Below are 22,209 nucleotides of genomic sequence, written 5' to 3'. Positions count from 1 at the left end.
TAGCAAAAAAACGAATGTTTGTGTGGTATGCACAGAAAACTCTTTGCGCATGCAAATTTGTAAAACACTTGGTTAAATGAATGCTAGACTTGTATTCAACAACATTATCTGGGTACATAGTCGCTTTAAAGTGGTCTACGAAGTGCAGGCTCCTAGCCACTCAGAAGAGTGCCTGCAGCCACCACAGTATGGAGAAAATTACTCGTGAGGGATTCTACTTTTGAAGGAGATGCTCATTATTATCTTACGTGTCAAAGCGTAAATTCCCGCTTCCGTGGGCTCACGGCGGGGATATGTTTCTTCACGCCAAGTGAAGAGCTGTAGTAGTATGAAAGAAAAAATTGGTCAAACACAAAAAGGACGAAGGGCTAATAAATATATTCATTCGTTTGACTAAAGTGGCAAAATGCCTGATCATGTGGCAAAAGGGGTCAAGGTACTCATGTGTATAGTTGCTTGTTTCCTTCTAGTAATTCTTTGTTGACGTGCTATAAAGCAGCTGCGCAGATACACCATGTGATGGTGGTGTGTTACGCAATTGTATAAATAAAAGCAGTGGTATACAGTAGAAGGCTTCCAAACAAACATCACTGTGCTCAATACTTTATTTACTTTGCAATGTTATCCACAAACGAAGAAAAAGAAAAAAATAAAGAAACTATCAAGTTTCTCCAATGCGACCATGGGTGTAATTTATGTGGTGGCTGCAAAACCAGCAAACTGCTCTTTGCCCGGTATTGAATGGCTTTAAAATATTGATCGTCTGTGAAAGAAAATATGTCGCGTTTTCTAATGCGACCGTGTACGGTTGTAATCAGAATACTCGGTGAATGGGGAAGGTTTTAATTAACCCCATAGTAGACGTGTCTTGACAACAGTGGCGAGTTGGTAGTACGCTCACGATGTCAAGAGACTGATGGCAGTAGAAACCGTTACACACAAGGAGAAACTTCATTACATAAGGGAACCGGAGGAAGATGAAATGTTACTCTTCGTGAGGTGCCAGCAGATTAGAAATACAAACATACGGCTAGGTTACGGGAGTAAAGCACATAGTCGATGTGAACGTTTCAAAAACCAGGCAAGCCTTGCAGCACTTACTATATACTTGCCGACTCCCCTCATTTAAACCTGTCTCCGGCTGCATCCGTGGCCCGAATGTTGCCTGATCCAGGGAAACGCCGAAGTGATCAAGCTTAGCTGCGGTCATGTGACTAGTGCGTCATGGACATCCAGATCGCGCGTTCTTAAAGGCATCATGCCCTTTCTGGTGTTGGAATGTTTTTATTAACCCAGATTGCGGGAACGGGTTATGGAACCTAGGTATTAGGCAGAGTAATAAATGGAATAAAGCCTGGAAATAGACCTTATTAAAAATGAAAAGCCAACATGCGACTTGCACTTTTATGTATAACCTGTTATTTATATTTAGATGGAATGTATCAAGTTCCGTGTCAAAACTTTATTGACAAAGGTTGAAATCGCTTAACCAGGGTAAACCGGCAGTGTTAACAGATGAAGGCATTCCCTGATAATCAGCGTTTTATAGCATTTTTTGTGTGTAGGGCTAGCGCTTTGCAATTGGATAGTCACAACAGAAATGGTTGACCAGTAACTGAAGGATCTGTTATTATATAACAATGAGCTCCTTGAGGTTAACAGCGTGTGAACCTCTGATTCATACCGTAGTGGATTTTAACAGGTGTGCGCAGAGATGACTACAGGGCTACTATCTAACACCTGGATTTTGCTTGTTACAGGGGAAAAAATGTTATTATCTCAGCCACAAACCTCTCTTCCCGCTTTCCTAGCGGAGGTCCATGCCTTTGCGTCTGTTTCTGGATATAAGTTAAATAAGGATAAGTGTGAAATTTTCCCTCTTACCAAATTTACCCTCAGTGCTGATTTCATCTCCTCAGGATTCACTTGGAGTCCTCATTCCATTAAGTATTTGGGTTTGCACTTTTTCCCCGACTATTCCAGACACTATCTCGCGTTGCATGGATAATTGCTTTCAGAAGTGATCGTCCTTAACAGCAAGATGGCACCCACTTTATTTGTCTTGGTGGGGCCGATTGGACACCATTAAAATGATGCTTTCACCCATGATCTTATACATCGTATCGAACATCCCATTAGCTATTCCTTCCAGATATTTTAAGAAGCTCAATTCTATCCTGTCCTCTTTTTTATGGAGCAATAAAAGAGCGCGTATGTCCATCTCGAAACTAATTCACCCAAAGACGGAGGGAGAGGTGAATTTCCCAGATCTCGCTGCTTATCACAAATCATTCCTTCTGCACCAAGCCTCAAAGTGGCTTGCGGACCCTGTTGACTTTCTTCCCAGATGGGCCTTACTAGAAAGGTCCTTTCTTTCACCATTCTCTTTTCAGGAATTTTTGTCTTTTACACGCAAACCACAGTCCGTCTCTAATCCTATAATTAAGTACACTTCAAAATTGATACCACCGGATGATTTTGCGCCCTTTTCTGCCTCACCTATATGGCGTAACACAAACATTTTAATTAATAACAAACCTATTTACTGGAGTTCGTGGTGGCAAAAAGGTATAGTTTGGGTTCATCAATTATATGATCAAGACCGCCTTATAACTTTTGATAAAGCCAAATCTCTGTTCGCTTTACCCACTTCATTCAGATCCAAATTTTCACTCTTAATATCCGCTATTCAAACTGCACAGTCAACGTTTAGTCTTGCTCAACCAACTGATATGCCCACGCTTGCGCATGCAAATCGCCTGAGATCTCTTATTCTTAATGCCTCCAGAGCTTCTGCCATATACACATTTCTTCACACTTCTCCTACCCCAAGGTATAAATCTAAAGTGGAGCGGGCCTGGGAAACTGAATTAGACTCTTCCTGGCCAGTAGACTTTTGGGAGAAGATTTGGCTTAAAATCCGCAGATCCTCCAGAGCGGCTAGTACCATACAGACCCTTTTCTTCATTTACAATAGGCTTTTGCTCACCCCATTTGTCCTTCACACTAGATATCCGCTTGTTGCGAACACCTGTTGGTCTTGCTCAGCACCTCAAGCAGACCTTTTTCATATGATTTTCACATGCAATTTGGTTCACAGCTTCTGGACTGAAGTCTGGTCTCAGATAAACTCTATTTTCAATACCAGCCACACATACGCTCCTGTCCATATTTTCTTGGGTAGTCTATCCCATATCTGGAATGACTGCGAATCCACTGTTACAATCATTGACCTGTTTTTGGCAGTAGCTTTTCAGAAAATAACTAGGAACTGGAAAGATTTCACTAAACTGTCATTTCAAGCATGGTGGTGTGCAGTCTGCTATAATCATAGGTTAGATACTTCCTTTGTATACCCATTGCATATGGCACCCAAACGTGCGCACCTATGGTCACCTGTCACAACTTATACTGATATTAGTGCGAGCCGTTCTTTATTTGTATCTCCGTTACAACAAGAAGTTGCTAAACCTCCTTGATATTCCTTCTTGAATACCATTGTTATATAGTATTATTGGATACAATATCTTGTTTTGTATTATATTATCTTCTTTCTCTTCACATATCTTTTACAGGATGTAATTTGTTTAACTGTTGTTCTCTCTTCTCATTTGAATTTTTTGTTTTCTTTATTGTACATTGAACCGTACTGGTTTTCGTGATTGTATAATTATTATATTTTATATTTTGCTCTGATTATATGATGCTTAAAGAAAAAAGATAGTGTTGTCCACTGAGCCTTGTGACAGTGTCACGGAAAAGAGAACTTACACAGGAAACACACAGTGGGCATTATTTAGGAAGATGGTTGAATGACGACATTTACCGGTGTGCTAAACAGAATGAGACAAACATATTGCAATTTATCACCACTTACACGCAATGGCTACATTGTAATCAAATGTTCATAGAAAAACTGAGCCTCGCGACACTAAAAAGTGGAGGCTGTCTCACAAGTGGCAACCAGCCGACAACAGAATCAACGTCAGTCAAATACATATGTCTACAACCAGTTGCAAAGAGCATTTTCAGCTAATAAGCCCTCCTGTTGCAAAAACTGGAATGTTCAATTGATACAAGAGTGCCCTGTAGTCTTCCTGTGGTTATCTGCTAGGAGAGCGCCATGTATTCTTCCTGTGACTGCCTGCCAGGAGAGTGCCCAGGACTCGTCCTGTGGTTATCTGCTAGTAGAGTGCCCTGTAATCTACCTGTGACCACCTGCCTGGAGAGTGCCGTGTACTCTTCCTGTGGATATCTGCCTGCGGAATGGTTTGCAATCAGCCAGGGATACGGTTTGCTGTCGCTGGTTGTGAAGTTTGCTGATAATAGGATAATTTTTAAATGCATATTTTACGCTCTTGCTAAGCATATACCCGGTGATTCCTAGCCGGAATGTAAACTCTCAAACTCTCATTACCACCCCGACGGCCGCCAGCTCTGTCCTCGCCTGCTCTTGCCCACCATCTTTATTGTGTCGGGGCTCAGACATCACGTCTGGAGCCCGGTGTCTGTCGCAGCGCACCTGGAGCGACATGCAGACTTGGCAGGGGTGGTGGGGGCAGCGCTGGTGGGTGAGAGGCCTAGATGTGCACTGAAGGAGCCTGCCCAGTAAAAAGCGGTGACCTCCTTAGATGCGGAGGTCTGAACAGCACGCAGGGTATTCTCACTGCCTTTCTGTGGCGGCCTCGAGTATTCCCACCACATCGGCTCTTGCTGGGAAGCGAAACAGCTCAGCCGATGCACCTCCGTCCACACACGTACAGCTTGAATCCTGCTCTTGCCGGGCCTCCAAAAGCTTTCGGACCACTCCCACAAAGACTTCGGGTTCAGGGCCTGGCATTCGGAGCACGATACGGGTCATTATCACGCTACAGGCACTAAAGGCACACGAGGTGCGGATCAGTCACCGACATCAACTTGTGACAGGAGTCACAAGATTTGAAGCCGGGTTGACGGTTAGACATCCCTCTTGCACCAGGAGTTGAGAGACTCAAAAAGATGTCTACAAAAAGTCAAAAAAGAGTTGGTCGAAAAGTGACTAAGGGCACGCTCTCTCCAGGTCTGCGCTGGGTGGCAAGGAAAAGGAAGAACTGATGTCAGCACGCAGGGGCGTTGTCTAAGTAGACACCGCAACATCATCCCGGTGAAAAGGACGCCAGACGCAGAGTCGACCGACGCCACCTACCGATGCGCAAAGTACTGCTACATAAAAAATTCTCTGGATTCAGTCTGATGCCTGAGGGTAATTCTAAGGTAAGGAATCTATAATTAATAGTCTCTTCCAGATAAAAAAAAGAAATTGATCAAGATGTTTGCTTTTAAAAGCCTAAGGTTAGAATAAGCAAACTATAGGGTGTAAGTGATACAAATATAACAGACCACTAATGCTCAGATGAACACGGATACTTTTCTTCAAAAACATCAAATATTTTGCCAGACACCTGCTTTGGGAAAAGGATGTACAAAACAAGTGCGTGCAATGCTTGATCCTTACCATCCTCTGACAACTCTGATCCATGCTTCACTTGGAAATGCCCAGTTTGTGGCATCGTGAACATCACTGCAGATCTCAATCTTATTTCCACTGCAGAGCATATCATGGACGACCATCTGAAACAGCGATTCGCAAAAGCCAGTTTAAAGAGTGGACTTCATACATTTAGCCAGAAAGAGTTACTGTCAATAGCCAGGCCATCTAAATTATTTCCCTATCCAATAAGATAACTGCTTAGAGCTAGACATTCTTACAGAACATTATTACTTTTTTCTCACGTTTTTAAATCAATGACCTATTCAATACCAAAACGCTGCATTATAAGTGTGAGATGACAGAATCAGAGAAAAGCCTAAGCAAAGACACCAGCAGGCTATATAAAACTATGGCTTGTTTGCGTATCGCTAGTCTAACTATTGAACACTGAAAGTTTGCGAGTTACTAAGAGGCTATCATTGAAGGTCTAATTATAAATGCAATTTATAAAACGACTAATTCCCTCTTGTAGCTTTCAGAAACACTCATAATATAACACAAAAGATTGCTTCACTGCATCTCTCCACGTCAGCTTACCGAAGAAAACAGAAATGTAGGCAAGAAATATATTCACCATAATAATGTAACCATTTACCCTACATGGAATGTTCTAACGAAAATTCTAAGAAAAAAACCGGACAAAGTACACCGATTCACAGCATCCGATTCACTATTGCAATTTTAGGCAAGGGGTGAAGAAGTGTCCTACGTCTCATCTCAGCCTCAGCCTCCACCCATGGTTTAATAGTGATTTGACTCAGGGCTTCCCTTTGATGAATAATAAAGTAAGTAGTAGTACAGAGAGATGGTCAGCTCATTTCACTCATTGGTTTTCATGGGTTCTTCATCGTTTGCCATCGGTGTGAATGGGTTCTCCTTCAAGGCCACAACATTTTCAGGAAGTTTACATTGCCATCCGTGTGCGTTCACATTGGTGATGTATTTCAAGCAGACCTTGTTAGACTGCAGAAGTCAAAATCAGTAGGTGGTCTTTGAGGTATGTACTTTACAGTGTTCACAGATTCTTATTTGCTGGTGTATGTCTTTTTTTGTTTAGGGAGTGCATCCCTGTTTGTCTTACGGCAAGCTAAGGCTAGTTAATTACCCTTGTATGTTAATTTGTTTTATATTTCTGCAATACCAGGTTGATGAATTTACGAATTTTTTGTTCACAGACAAGCAGGTACATACATAAGCTTTCTTAAAGCTGCATGGAGAATGTTTGAAAAGTATCTAGGATGCAACAGTTGCTATTAATGCCTTTTAAGTGCACCAGTCACACGGAAAACGTCATCCTTTGGCACCATTTATTACACTTTTCTTTGAGGGCGCAACTTTACTTTGATAATGCAAAGTGTTCAAATGGGTCATTCTCCAGGATTTCATATTTGTATAGCCTAAGAGCTAGCTTTAGTAAGGGATTTTCTTTCCAAGACAGCTGGGATCAACACACACAAAGCCTCCCATAAAAATAAAAACTGGTCTATTGACTTTGCTAATGCTTGTTTTCTATTTCAATCATTAGCAACCTCAGAAATGACACTTCTACTTGAAGAACAAGCCTATAACATACGACAGTATGTTTTAGTATTCCAATGTGCACAATTTCACAGAAAGGAACAATAAATACACATTTCAAGTGAGTCTAAACATTCTTCTGGTACCAGGTATCATCAACTGAGAAGCAATAAAAAGTGGGCTACCACTGTTATTATAGAAGTCCTATACATTTCTCGGACAGCAAGCACAAACATGTCAAAGGTTAATTAAGTAAAATAGTTACTTTTTTCTCAATCTGCCAGCATGGAATAGACTCACTTTTAACCCTTACTTGACTTTTAACATCTCCTAATTTCATAGCATTGGACTTACGCTCTGGGCATTTTTTTATGGCTAATTGTAATCTTAGTTCCAGCTCTCACATAACATTTTGTCCTATGCAGTTTGTGGAGTACATCACAAAGCTTACTTATGTAAGTTATAATATGTGTTCTAATTCAATCTGAGCCATGGAGATATTACAGCACAGTGTAGGGCTTAAATATCAAATAAATGCATACTTGACCACATTCTGCAACTAAAAAGAGGTGGGATTTTTTAATATTCTAAATGACTAATTATTAAGATGCCACCAGAAATTACATTTGCCCCTGTGATATCATCACAGGAAATTACATCACAAGCCTCTCAGGATGGTGTCATCCTGCGTGAAGTTTTGATTCATGTGGTAGTTGGTAAAGAATGCATATCATTATTCTCTGGCTTGACATAGCAGCTGTTCCCTGAAAATTAAGTGAGCATTACTAGAGAGAACTTTGGCTGAACCCACATGTTGGGAGCCAGAAATGCAAGTTTTGATTTGGCAGAAATTGTGTGATTCCATTAAAAAAAAGTGCTTGTCCTTGCCAGACAGGTGTGATCATTTTATGTATCCAGCTGTCTGAACTTTAACTTTCAGTGCCTCAGACTTTACATCGCAATGGAATTAAAGTGTCTTAGTTAGCAAGATAATTTATGGGCTTTTTTCCTGACAGGAGTTCCAATGGGAAAAGGGTAGTAATTAAAATACATGGATTTTCAGGCTGGCATGATAGTGCAACTGTCACCTGACCTTTTAACCTACAGAAATATTATTCAACAGTTCTTTGCTTCAGAAGAAATAAAGATTAATTCCCATGCTATTTACTGGTCATGCGTTACATTGCCATGCAACATTCTAGTAAAGACAGACCTATTGGCATTGCCAGTGCTTGTTTTATGAAAAGCAAACAATAAAACAGTGCAGAGCACAACCGTCCGCCCCCTTCCTGTCCTCTTTCCTTCCCAGTGTTTTCGTGTCAGCCTTGCCTGACTATCAATGGCATAATATCTACCCAGAGTGCCTTGGTCTTTCTCTGGCCTTCCGTTCATGTTTCCCTTACACATGGTAGAGCGCATATAGCACTCTAATTTGTAGGGGTGCATCATATTCATAGTTTAAACGCACCCACTTGTGTTTTCATTATCACTACGTTTTAGGTTTAAAAATGCTTTTACTCTGCATGATAATCAAGAAATATAATGTGTACGTTATAAAAAATATGCATACACTAACAACAACATTGTCTCTGTATGCACCTTTGTAAGAAGGCATTAAATCCATATTAATGTAATCATATGTGTGTTAAAGTTGCCTGCAGACTAGGCCCAACTCATTTCCTCAGCTACTGAAGAATTAATTGGTATCTTTGTTTGTTCTAGAACAGTGTCTTTTCATCCCATTGAAGGTAAAATGAATGTATCCTCATTATTTTAACTTAAGGAGATAACTGGAATGTCTTTGAACAGTCTGAGAAAAAGAGGGAGGACATAGTCTGTGCCTGGCCTATCTACTCTCCAAGGTCACCAGAAGCAAGGAAGACTTAAAGAAATCCTAGAAAAAAACAATGAAACTGTGAAGAAATGAAACAAAATGTCATGTGATACCTTTAGGACGGGGCTGACTTAATCCTCTTTTTGTATTATGCGCAGGGACAGAAATGGCAGACTTCTGGATTTTCGGAGAAGAGAGAGCACCTTAAGAATGAGCTTCATAGCTTTAAGCTATTTGACCCATTCTAACGTGAGTACTTCTTAGGAAGTCTACACGTGCTGATACCTTCGAAAGCTGAGATAGGGGAGCCACCTAGAATCATCATTAATGAGAGCAGTGTAGGGAAAGATATTTCATGTTTTCTTCCATAATGAAATGGGACTTGGACTCTGCCTCCATCTTGGGTTGCATGCTAAATTTGGAGTTCATAGTTTTGTGCCTCTTTTGTCGAATCAATTATATGCACAGATTTGGCTCTGTATTGATTTTCCTGTACCTATATTCATTGATATTGCGGTGTGTTTATATACAATTATTTTTGGCCTTCTAATAAAAATCCATAATTGGAATTCGGAGTCTGTGGTCCTTACAGCATGACAAATTGGTAGGTATAATGTTAACGTGTTGTTTTTCCCCTTGACAAATTTTAGCAGGCAAATAAAAGATCATCCGAGCTGAACTTGGATAATAAGGCGAGGCCCAAGTTTGGCTCTATCAAATGGTAGCAGAGGATGGTTTGCCTCTAAATTGAGCGGAAATTGAGGGATTTAGAGTAGAAGTAGAGATAATTCTGGCTCCAGACTTGGCGGCGTGGAAGACGGCGGAGGAACGGTGATCGATAAAGGTCGGCGGATGCTGATGGTGCGTCGCAAGCAGTGGTAGAGGGAGTATGAAATTGTGTGGGTTGTTAGATTGCGGTAATGTGTTGTTCGTGTTGTCTTGCGGAGTGAGAATGTGTGTTGAGTGATTGTGGGTTTGATTGGTTTACTGGTCTGAACACGTGCGGATCAGGAAGTTTGGTGAGCGGACTCAAGAGAAGTCCAAGATCCCGGGATAGTTGTATGTAATTGTCCAGTTGAATTGTGGGTGTCGTGAAGCCCTATCAATAATCCACTTGTTGTAGGGAACTTTGGGTGAATGAAGAGTAACGGCGCAGTGGAAAGCCTCACGTACAGGGGATTAACCACAGCGATTGAGTGATCAACGCCGGTCGGGGGTTACAGCTGATGTTCTTGTGAGAGTGTTCTATCGATCTTGTAGAAGACGGACAATTACTTGTTTATGTGACTGCTAGTTATCGTGATTGTAGTAGGAAGCAGCTACTTGGTTAATAAACTTGGTTATACGTTCACTTGTGTATGAATGCGTAAGCAAGAGAGTGCAAAGAGAAATTGTAAAGGAGGGTGAGCCGCTGCAAGGAGGGAGTTGTGACGACAGAAAGAGCTGCCCTGGGATTGGTCGGTTGGTGTAACGTCGTGCTGGGATTGGCTGAAGTTCGTCCACAGTGTACCATTGTATTTCGGATTTTAATTGACTAAATTAGCAATGAGGTGTTTTAAGGTATTGTGCGATATGTGCTGAGGTGATACAGGAGTGGTAACTCGGGTGGGAGAAGAAGCTCCACCGGAGGATACCCCAGCACATTATATGGCCACCAATGTAGGACTCCATACGATAGTGTGGTTACAAAATTGGCACAAGCTCACAGAGAAAGAGAGTGATTTGGCTTTTCCTTGTTATGGGTCGTTTAAGATGGAGGTACTGTATCAGCTTAGAGGAGTGATGAATGCTTTAAAGCCTCCGCCCAGACCAAAGAAATTTGAAGCTTTAGATGCATGGATAAGGGAGGCAATGGCCAAGAGAAGGGAAGCTACTCAAGGAAGGATAAAAGGAGCAACGAAGGCATATCAAGACGCTAGGTGGGACGAGCAGTTGAAGTGGTGGAGAGTAGATACCATAGAGGGAGAACATCTGTATCTATTCAGATTGCTAAAAGGAGGATCTGAAGGTTAGAGCTAAACGGAAGAGGACAGTGATACAGATGATAGTATTCTAGAGAGATTATTAGCAGAATGCCCTCCACCTATTGATTCTAGGTCCGAACAAGACAGAATGCAGCAACCTGCGAAAGCAGTAAGGATAGACCAGACAGGTTCAGAAGACCAAACGGCAGGAGTACGAGGAAGAGTGGCGGTAGGAATCAAGATTCCAGGAGGCTCTGGAGAGTCTGGATTTGAGGGGGCCGAGCACAGTGGAAATGTCGGTACTAGACAGCTGCCAGACTCATTAACAGTACGGATTACAGTAGGACCTGTAGTATCGAATTATAATCCCAATGAAAGGGCAGATTACAGACAAACTCCGCAATCCAGGGAAAGGGAGGAAATGATGACAGGCTTACTATGAGTTGGACAGGTATGGTCCAGGGACCAGTAGAATCTGGCACTCCATTACCAGCTACTTCTGATATGTCAAGGATGGATAGTGGGTCAGAATGAAGACGTACCGGAGCTTTGGCAAATTCAAGATCAGATCTTAGAATGTGGGTTCAACCAGTAAGAGAGTCAATGTTACCAACAGAGGAGCGGGAGATGAGACACGAAGCCCCTAGAGTAAAGTTTCCTCCCACATCGTCATGTGAGGGTAATCATTGGAGAAGCCGAAGTTGTGAAAGAGAAAGTCGTCCGATGGTGAGAACGGAGGAAGGTGCAATACCAAGGAGAACACAGAGTTGGGGCAGGGAAGAGTCTGGAAGTGAGCAGAGTCAGAGAATGATACAGGTGGCAATAAAGGCACCATGTTGGATGTGGTCTGATTGAAAATTGAGATAGATGAGGTGATAGAAGGGAATCTACCGATAGAAAGGATTGAAACATATGATCCTAGTGAATTGCTATTTCTAGCTAAGGATGTTACGACGAAAGCAAAGCGCGCTCATGAGGCACTGGTACAACCAGCAAAACAATATGAAGTGGAATTGACAAAAACAAAATTGATGCAGGGAAGTTGTAGATTAAATTATACTGACCAGGATTTGGAGGAAAAGTGAACTACAAGATTAAAAGCACAAATGAGAGATCTGATAATAGCAATGAGGCCATGGAGAGCATTAGATAAATGGGAAGAAAGATGGTCCAAAAAGGAAAAGTACCAAGAAGGTGAAAGGAGATACTCCACCTCCAGGTGGAGGAGCAGCAGTTAACTTCCCTCTCAGAGAAGTGCAGAACGGAGGGTTTGTACATTTGCCATGGAGCAGGGGTGATTTGGCGGCTTTTACTAATGATTTTCCTCGGCTGAGGGAAACGCCTGCCGATTGGTACAAGCAAATTGATCGGTTTGTGAAGATATCGAAGGTACTGTGGATTGATTTGAATACATTGTTCGATATAGTGATTCCAGGGGATTTGGTGACTGCATGCAAGGTTGCTGTTGATTGGCCTACTGCGGAATCAGCTAAAGATGCATTGACAAATGGTCCTTCAGCAGAGGTGTGAGAAATATGAGCAAGTGATTACCTGGTTACAGTCTAAGGTTACGCCGCAGACTGTTGATTGGCTTAAAATCGATTGTACTACTCAAGACCCTAAGGAGTCTCTGCATGATTATGATTATTATGACAGACAGTTAGTGGCATTTAAACAACATAGTGGATTGGATACTGTTGAGCCTAAAGATATGGTACAGTTTTTGTCTAAATTTGTGTTAGGATTAAGATCTGCTATCAGTTTAATGATACAGCACCATTTGATATGTTGGCAGAACAAGTCTGTTGATGAAATTTTGCGATATGCAAAATATTGTAGTGAACAAGTGGAAGCAAGTGGAAGCAGCATAAAAGAAGACAAACGGAAAGTTGATGTTAGTACAATTGAGAAATGCTGAACGGCCAGATTGGGGGAAAGAAGGCCGAGGAAGAGGATGTGGTAGAGGAATGAACCAACAACAAATTGCGTCCCAGCCTGGAAAGGGTATGGGAAGAGGTGCTGATGTTCGTATGGGAGCTGAGTGGGTGGCCAATCAAAAACATGTGACAGCATGCCATTATTGTCACAAAATCGGGCATTGGAAGCGTGAGTGTAGATAAAATCCAGCAAACCAGTTGCAATATGAAGGAGAGGGACACGTGTCAGAGCGTGAATACTGTTACAAGACCCAGGTCTATGTATGGGGGTAGCTGTGAGTCCCAAATTCAAATACCGCAACCACCCAGAATACCCATGAACACTCAGACATGTAGATAGATGCCTTATTTTGATATCAAAAACAGACAGAAGCCGATACAAGATCCCCATGAGTACCAGAGGGGGGAGCAGGGAGAATGGACTTTGAGTGCTGCCCTTGGAAGTGTATACCAAAGTGGACCCTTCGTAGATGCAAAGGAGAACGGACATTGTGTTACTTTTCTACTAGATACTGGAGCTGCACGTTCCATGGTTCGGACAGAGCTGGTCCCACATTTAACCTTGTCAGTAAAGTCGATCCTAGTAGTAGGAGTAACCAATTTGAAAATGACTAACCCTCTGACAACTGAATTGCCTGTGACAATAGGACCCTTTCAAGTTAAACATCAATTTGTGGTGTGTGCGATTCCAGCCCGGTCTGTCTGTTGGGATGTGACCTTGGGATGTGACCTTTTATGTAAATTAAACTGTAATACTTCTTGAACTCCAAGAGAACTTATGATGATGACGCTGATTTTAAGATGGCAAACAAGTCTATGCACAGAACTGATTGTGGTTCTCACGATAGAAGATTTGCTCCATGACTTGAGGGATTCTGTGTCCCCGAAGGTATGGGATTTTACGGGTGAAGACATTGGATTGATCAAAGGTGTTGAACCTGTGAAGATACAAGTCAAACCCAATGCTGAATTTCCACGAATTCCACGGTATAAATTGACTCCAGAAACTATGGTTAGAATATGACCTGTGATTGAGTCCATGATTGCACAGGGTATTTTGAAAGAGATAAGAGGGAGTCCCAGTAATTAACTTATAATGGGACTACAGAAGCCTAGTGGCAAGTTCAGAATAGTGCAGGACCTATGCAGGATTAATGGAATTGTGATCCCATGTAGTCCTGTGGTACCAAATCCAGCTGTCATCCTATTTCAAATACTGTGTGAAGCTGAATGGTTCACAGTCATTGATTTGTGCCAAGCTTTCTTTTCCATACCATTGCACGAAAATAGCCAGTACATTTTTGCACTTAGGATAGATGAGCGTGTGTTAACATGGTGTTGTATACCTTAGGGGTATACAGAAAGCCCCTCTATCTTCAGTAAGTGTTTGAAGAAGAATCTTGAAGGATTGGTAGTGCCCCAAAACTCAGTTCTGGTTCAGTATATTGATGCCCTATTGGTCGCATCAGAAACTGAGGATAATTGTAGGATCGATACAGTGGCTTTGCATAATCATCTGGCAGAGAATGGACACAAAGAGTCTCCTAATAAGCTCCAATATTGTCAAACAGAAGTGCAGTATCTAGGACATCGAATTGAGAAAGGAAAACAAAGGGTGTCACCAGATCGCATAGAGATGATTCTGCAAATGGGAACTCCGAAAACACAGAAAGAAGTCCACATGTTTTTGGGAATGGTCGGCTATTGTCGACAGTGGATCCCAAATTTTTATTTGCAGTCAAAGCCACTCTTGAGGTTGACTCGAAAAGATATTAGTGATCCGGTACAATAGGATGACGATAGCTTGAATGCCTTCCATGAGCTGAGAGAGAGCCTATGTCGCGCTCTAGCATTGGAATGCCAGACTATAAAAAAAGAGTTTTCGCTCTTTTGCTGTGAGAAAGAAGGATGTGCATTGGCTGTTGTCGTACAGACCCACGGAGGTGCCCGTAGACCAGTGGCCTATTTTTCAGCTACATTAGATCCTGTAGCTTCTGCGTTGCCCGGATGTCTCAAATCTGTTGCTGCAACTGGTGTCCGTCTTTACACACACGCGAGTTACCATAGAGTTAGAATGGGAACGAAAGAAATGGAAACTAGTTCTTTTAGGTCACTTCCGGATGGACAAGGAGAAAGCTACTTGAAAGTTAGACACTATGATAGTAAATACCCACAGGAGCACCAAAGTACTCGCGTTACCTCACCCACAGGAAGCGGGTGCATAGGTGCCAAAGTGTGTCGGGTTTCGTCGCTGAATCCTATGGAGCCTTGGAGAAAGATGCTGCAGGCGACCAGGAGGGAAGTGTCCGGTTGGATTCAAGGGCGGATCGAGGATGAAGAGTACCTGAAAGCAGAGGGGACAGAGTCTGGGTCACTAGCCACTAACCAGGAAGGGACCAGGCAATGTCGCGAAGCAATCAGGTGATGTCGTGAAGCTTGTCCCTGCAGCCACGTGGACCAGGAGGTGTTGACGACGACCAGGCGCTGGATACGGACTGTCCCACAAAGGCTCTCGCTGTCGGCGGTGTCGGCTTCTGGATTGGAGTCATCACAGAGGCCCCTAGCCAACGGGCAAGTGACAGGACAGATGCGTAGAGCAGGAAAATGCAGAAGGGCCCCACGCAGAACTCGTAGAGTGTGGAGGGCTGATCTTCGGTGCAGTTGGTGCTCGGGCTGGGGCTTCCAATCCCCAATGCACAACTTCGAGGGTGCCTCTGAAGTTGCACGGAAAGCAATTCGCTGGCTTTCCAAGATGGCCGGTCCCACATCTCTCGTCGCCTCCACGGGTCTCAGCTCTGCTGTGATTCTGGATCGGGCTGTTGGAAGCCTGGAAGTCCGGGTCTTGTCAGGCTCTGTGCTCGGGCTCCGGCGGGAGCGTTGACAAAGCAAACCGTTGATCGCTTGATGGTGCCTGCTTGTGCAGGGTGGTCACTCCTTGACCACAAGGGTGATTCTTCAGTCTTCTATGTCGAGTAGAATGTCAAAGGTCCACAGTTTCGTTTCAAGTTTGTCAGGATACAATCTAAAGTCTTGGGACACAGCTCCTACCTACATACCAAATTTAGGGGCTGGATTACCTGCTAGGTCCCTCCTATGGGTGGGACCCAGGAAGGGAGTGGTTACACCCCTTTCCCTTTGTCCAGTTTCGTGCCAGAGCTGGGGCTGGAGTGCCCCAGCACCGGTTTGAACTGGACTATGCATGGGACACCTTGTGTGCCCCAGGCAGTGTCTCATTTCATTCAGCCCTCCCTGCCCCAATACACTATGGCCTGTCTGTGGTGGTGCTAGCACCTCCCAAGAAAAGAAACCTATTGTCCAAGCCTCCCTAGCTGGAAGGACTCCCAGCAACAGGAGGTTAGACTTGTGTCTGTGGCAGCAGCATCCATTTTGTGATGCTGAGGCTCTGGTTAACTTGAAACGGGATTAGTAGGAACAACATGTCTTCTCCCTCTAGAAGGGTTGAATGCTACCCCCATCGCCAGATCTGGTGAGGGGGTAGTATTCCAAAGCGTATGTCACCTTACACAACATGTTTTGGTAAAGCCAAACCAAAGTTAGCATTTAACCGCGAGGTTCATAATGCACTTAAGAGTATTTGGTATGGCTATATCCTAGAACAGCTATAAGGACATGGTTCCGAAAGCTGCAGACAGGCTCAGCTCATGCTAGAGCCTCATCTCACATAAAACCAAGCACTCTGCCTCCAGGATTGTTAAGGCCTGCCATAGGAGTGACTTATAGGTGTATATGTGTCTAGATATAAGGTTAGATATAGGAATACTATATCTAAGCAAGGGGTGATTACACGACCTTGCCCCAGCTGAGTGATCAGCCAGTTGTGTCAGTTTGGATGGCCAGCCAGGGGTGGCAAAAGATATGCTGCAGCCCCTGGTAGGCCTTGGGTGCACCTATGCCCTGGGTACCTATGGTACACTGTACAGGGACTCATAAGAGTGACCCAATTCCCAATTGATGATGTACCTAAAGTACATGGTGTGAATTTAGAGAGAGAACAGCAGGGCTGTTGGTCTGATTAGCAGGTTCACAGCCACATTAAGTCGAAAACCAGTGAACCAAAAAGCAAAAAAGTGGGGTGACCATAGGAAAGCAGACCCTACTCTCCTACATCCGTATTGAGCGGTGTGAAAGTATAGTAATGGGTCATCCACTTGTGGTGTGTGTGCCACATTCAGTGGAATTGCTAATGACAAGGACCAAGACACAGCATCTCACCAATAATAGGCTTACAAAATGTCATATTAGCTGTTGAAAATGTTACTCTAAAGTGATGCACTACTTTGAATCCTGTTACATTGTTGCCTCTTCCACAAGAAGAAGGAGAAGATTGTGAAGAGCATGACTGTTGACTGTCTAGACGTCACTGAACTGTCTACCAAACCCAGACCTGACATTGTTGATGAACCATTGCCCGAATCTGATTTGATCCTTTTTGTTGACAGTTCATGTTTAAGAGACAATGAAGGGTACCTCCCAGCGGCTTGTGCTGTCTGCACTATTTTGGGAGTAGTCGAAGCTGCCTGTCTAACAAGAGTATTTTCTGCTCAGGTAGCCGAAGTTGTTGCCCTGATACATGTTATGTTATGTTATGTTATATTAATTTATTGTGCGCAACAGCTACTCCAGCCAAGGAGCGTCCCGGCGCAGAGACAAGGAGAACATAACACAACAGGAAAGATAAAACCTAAAAGGGACAGCTAAAACAAGAATGTTTTAATAGCTCTCCGGAAAGGCAACAGGTCTTCTAGCAAACGGATTTCAACTGGGAGGGTGTTCCAAATTAGTGCAGCTTTCACGCTGAAGGAACGACCCCCCATCCGGCTGAGTCTAAATCTGGGGACCACAGCAAGGGCTTGGCCCTGGGATCGAAGACTACGGGTGGGGACATAGAAAGAGATGCAGTTGGACAAGATTTCGGGGCCGATACCTCTTAAGATTTTAAAGGTCAAACAAAGGACCTTAAAAAGAATACGCTTCCTTACAGGGAGCCAATGCAGGGAGCGGAGGACATTCGACACCGGGCAAAATCTGGGTAGGCCAACAATGGCTCTAGCCGCAGCATTTTGAACCCGCTGCAGGCGAGTTAACTCAGCCTGGTTGGCCCCAGCCAGGAGAGAGCTAGCGTAGTCCAGACGAGAGATGATGGTTGCCTGGACTACAAGCTGTCTAGTTGGGGCGTCGAAGAATTTAAGAGCAGGTCTTAATCCTCTTAACAGACCGAAACAACAGGCTGCAGTTTTTTTGGTATGCCCAACAAAAGTAAGGCCAGCGTCCAACCAGACCCCCAGATTTTTCACCTCCGACACCGGGGTCGGAGTGGGGCCCAGCTCAGACGGCCACCACTGATCGCCCCATAGCTCCACTCCCTTCCCGACAACCATTACCTCCGTTTTCGTGGCGTTAAGCTGGAGACAGTTTCCTGTCAACCAGTTAGCCACTGCCTTCAGTCCAGACTGAAACCTGGGGGCATCATGTTCTGCATCCCCGCTGAGAGTAACCGCCAGCTGTGTGTCATCGGCATATGAGACCAAAGTTAGGCCTCACTGCCTCGCGACATCAGCCAGCGGTCTCACGTAAAGATTGAACAACGTGGGACTCAGCGAGGACCCTTGCGGGACCCCCATGGCCAGAGGCTGGAAACTGGACGTGAAGGGAGGGATGGCAACACAGAAGGAGCGGTTGTCCAGGAAGGAGCGGAACCATTGCAACGCCAAACCACTGATACCAATCTCCTCGAGCCGATGCAGGAGGATGCTGTGAGATACCGTATCGAAGGCGGTGCTGAGATCTAACAATATCAGCGCCGCCGTCTGACCAGCATCCAACCTTGCACGCAGATGTTCCACCATCACAAGAAGAGCGGTCTCCGTGCTGTGACCAGCACGGAAGCCATTCTGTGTGGGGTCGAGGGCATTGGTCCGAGCTAGATGTTCAGACAGGGCCAGATTGACATGGGCCTCTGTCAACTTTGCCGGCCAGGGTAACAGCGAGATGGGACGGAAGCTTTCAGGCTTAGACGGGTCCAAGGAAGGTTTTATGCCTGTATCATTGTCGATGGAGTGCGAGTGACCATCTATACAGGCAGCCAATATGGGTTTGGAGTGGTTCATGATTTCAGACAGTTATGGTCCCAAAGGGGATACCGGACATCCTCAGGATCTCCCATTCGCAATGGCGAATATGTCCGTCGTTTACTAGAGGCTTTACAGAGACAAAAAGCCATACCAGTTGTTAAATGTGCAGCCCATGGGAAAGGAGAAGATTTTATTACCAAAGGAAATGACTATGCTGATAAAGTTGCTCATTTCTGTGCATTACATGTTTGCATTTTCAATGGCGGATACGTAGGAGAAAGTGCAGAAGAGACTGAGCTCAGCATGATACTGGCTATAGCAGATACATGGGATGAGATTAAGAGACTGCAAGATGAGGTTCCAGAAGAGGAAACAGTATCCTGGTTTAAGGCAGGTTGTCAAAAGAGAGATGATGGCATTTGGGTGTCAACAGATGAAAGAGCAGTGTTACCAAACAGTTTATTGAGCCCAATGGATAGGCAAATTCATGGAGCAGTTCATCTAGGAAGAGATGCCATGGTGCGAGTGTTTAGGCAAACATGGTTTAATCTTGGATTCCGTGTGCACGCTGAAACAGTTTGTCACAGGTGTGTTAGGTATCAGCAAATGAACGTGGGAAAGAGAACTGTGGTTGCAATGAGTCACATTGGAAGATTAGGAGGTCCTTTCAATAGACTACAGTTAGACTTCTTTGAGATGCCAAGATGCAATAGGCGGAGATATGTCTTGGTGGTGGTTTGTATCTTTTCACGATGGGTTGAGGTATATCCCACTAGGCGGTGACAGTCTCACAGTGGCAAAATTGCTCTTAAGAGAACTGATACCGCAGTTTGGAATTCCAACCTTGGTGGAAACAGATAGAGGAACACACTTTCATAACGAACTCATGAAATTGTTGTGTGCAGCTTTGAGAATCAAGATTACATTGCAGCTACAGGCCCGAGGCTTCTGGTCTAGTAGAACAAGTGAATGGTACAATCAAAATGAGCGTGTCCAAAGTGTGCCTGATAGGAGAACAGGGCTCTCTCCTCATGAGATATTGATGGGAAGAGCTATGCGACTGCCTATGGTGCCATCTACAGCATTGATAGTCTGAGCTGAACTTTGATAATAAGGCAAGGCCCAAGTTTTCTCTATCACACATATCCACATTACTACCTTTCACAAATTCTCTTTGCATATTCCCTCACGCAGGCTTGATCCTAGATCACCATGCCGCTCAGCTTCACAGCACACTGGGGACCTTGAGAGGTTATCCTTGCTGCCCACCGCTGCAGAAGGAGCACATGAAGATAAGTGTCTGCTTCCAAGTGGTAGTAGGACCGTGTGTCCCCATGTGTATGGTGCACCAGTCTCTGCAGGTGCTCAACATCTGATTGGGTGGAGTGGACAGCCCGCACCTCTTGTTTTATTTTTATTTTACATGGAACACATCCCATCAAAGTAACTGAACGGAGGAGCAACAGTTTAAATAATCATTGCAACCAGGCGCTCAATGCCGATTTGAGTGGAAGGGCTTCAAGCCCCTCCTTTCTCGTTCCCCCTGTCTGTTTCATATACTGGGCTGAGGCCGCTGCTCTGGCTGCCCAGTCCACTCACAATAATTTTGCTGGCCTTTCTCATCTCACAAGGCTATTATCAACTTGATCCCTATAGTGCCCCGACTCTGTTTCTGCATCAGCAATGATCTGCTAAGTGACAAACTGAGCGTGAATCCCAGCCCCACCGAAAAAGACAATGCAGCGCTCATCATTCTGTAAATAACACACAGTGCTCTGGCGGGAAAGCGTGACACAGATTTTGTTGTGCCAATAAAAGCAAATACATTCATGTATACGAACAAAAAACATACTTGTGATTTCTTCAATTGCTTTAATGCTATACGGCCTTCCCTTACAGACAGCACTATTTGAATATAAGCACTATATAAATGCTATTTCTTTGTGAAATGAATTAAAATAGATGATGCCATATGAGCTTTTTTGTATAGCATCTCAGAATACGGTGATAATAATAATTATAATAATATTTATAAATCTTTATTGCTTGATTTTAAAAAACCAAAAATCCAAAAATCTTCAAATAACATAATATTTAAAAACTGTACCACTTATATTATTTACGAATTTACCAATACATTCATAATTAGGTCATAAAAGCAGACGCATTCACCATACATTGAGCGTAAAAGAAAAAGGATATAAAAACAATCAGACATGGGCTTAATCATGCAAAAAGAAACGAATTCCATTTATAGCACATATAAAAATGCATCAATAGTTACTGTTACAGAATATTGCACATGTTGTATTTTAAAGTGCCAACGTGCAATAAGAACTAATTTCATTACATAAAGACAATAATAAAGTGCATCAATAATTACTATAAAGGGGTAGCTTCAATTATTCCATTTCTAATTATTACCCTAGCAGCATAAACACTAAGTACTACGAAATATCAAACATGAAAAAAGGCTATTAGGTTCCAGGCTTCAACAAGAAGAGAGGTAGGAAGAGTAAAAGCAACACTCTTATTCCCCGGTTATAATCAGTAAACAAGAAAAGAGTGTCAAATGCTTCAATCAGACCACAGTCAGGAGCAATTAGGAAAGGGGTTGACTGCCTCATTCATGACGTTTAAGGAAAGCCCTCACTCACCACCTGGTGATGACATGTTTCATCATCGGGCCCCACCAAAGAGACCGAGTGCCTCTTTGGTGTGCTACAATGCCAGATTTGCTGCGGAGCAGGATAGTGAGATTCAGACGTGTTGTGTAAAGTAAATTTAACTAATGAGTGGTGAGGGTTTTAAAATAGTCAGTAGTGTATCAGAAACAATTTTATTCTATGATCACTAAGGACAGGTTATTAAAAATTATGTGTTTGGAAAAGAGTCCACAGTTAATTGAGTGGTAGTTTCCTTACAAATCAGTCGACCTGTTTCAGCCATGAAACGGTGTAATGTTACCAGGCATTCTTCAGGACTTATTGGTGTATTAAACCCTGGCGGTATGGACGCGCTAAGGCCCACCCTTACCTAGGGACGTGAAAGTGAAAATAACAAAAAGGTGAAAAAGTGCAAAAAAAATTAGGAAGAAAAGTTTGCTTCCTAATTACTCCTGGTTTAGGAGGCTTCCAGCTTTATGGTTTCTGCACTTTTGTGGTGTCGGGGATGTACACCATGGGTCACAGGAGGGGGGTGAGAATGTAATTGGCACACTGCCCTCGACGCTCGGGGTCCAGTTGAGGGTGAGGCAGGTACACTGAGGGTGCAGAGGGGTTTAAAAAAAGTAAGCCAAATGTTAATCAATGTAGGACATACACACACTATATGT

The 22,209-nt window shown here is 43.5% G+C and overlaps 1 protein-coding gene across 1 annotated transcript in view; it reads right to left on the bottom strand.

Annotated features, from left to right (window-relative positions):
* CRYBG3 (crystallin beta-gamma domain containing 3) overlaps positions 1–22,209 on the bottom strand; it is a 1,541,789-nt gene that overhangs the window by 888,207 nt on the left and 631,373 nt on the right. Inside the window, exon 6 of the mRNA XM_078657810.1 lies at positions 5,495–5,610. Coding sequence (XP_078513936.1) covers positions 5,495–5,610 — 116 coding nt within the window. The remainder of the gene's footprint in view (positions 1–5,494; positions 5,611–22,209) is intronic.

The sequence above is a fragment of the Lissotriton helveticus genome, chromosome 8 (assembly GCF_964261635.1).
Source record: "Lissotriton helveticus chromosome 8, aLisHel1.1, whole genome shotgun sequence".
NCBI classification, from domain to species: domain Eukaryota; kingdom Metazoa; phylum Chordata; class Amphibia; order Caudata; family Salamandridae; genus Lissotriton; species Lissotriton helveticus.
This window is presented reverse-complemented; position numbering and strand designations above follow the sequence as displayed.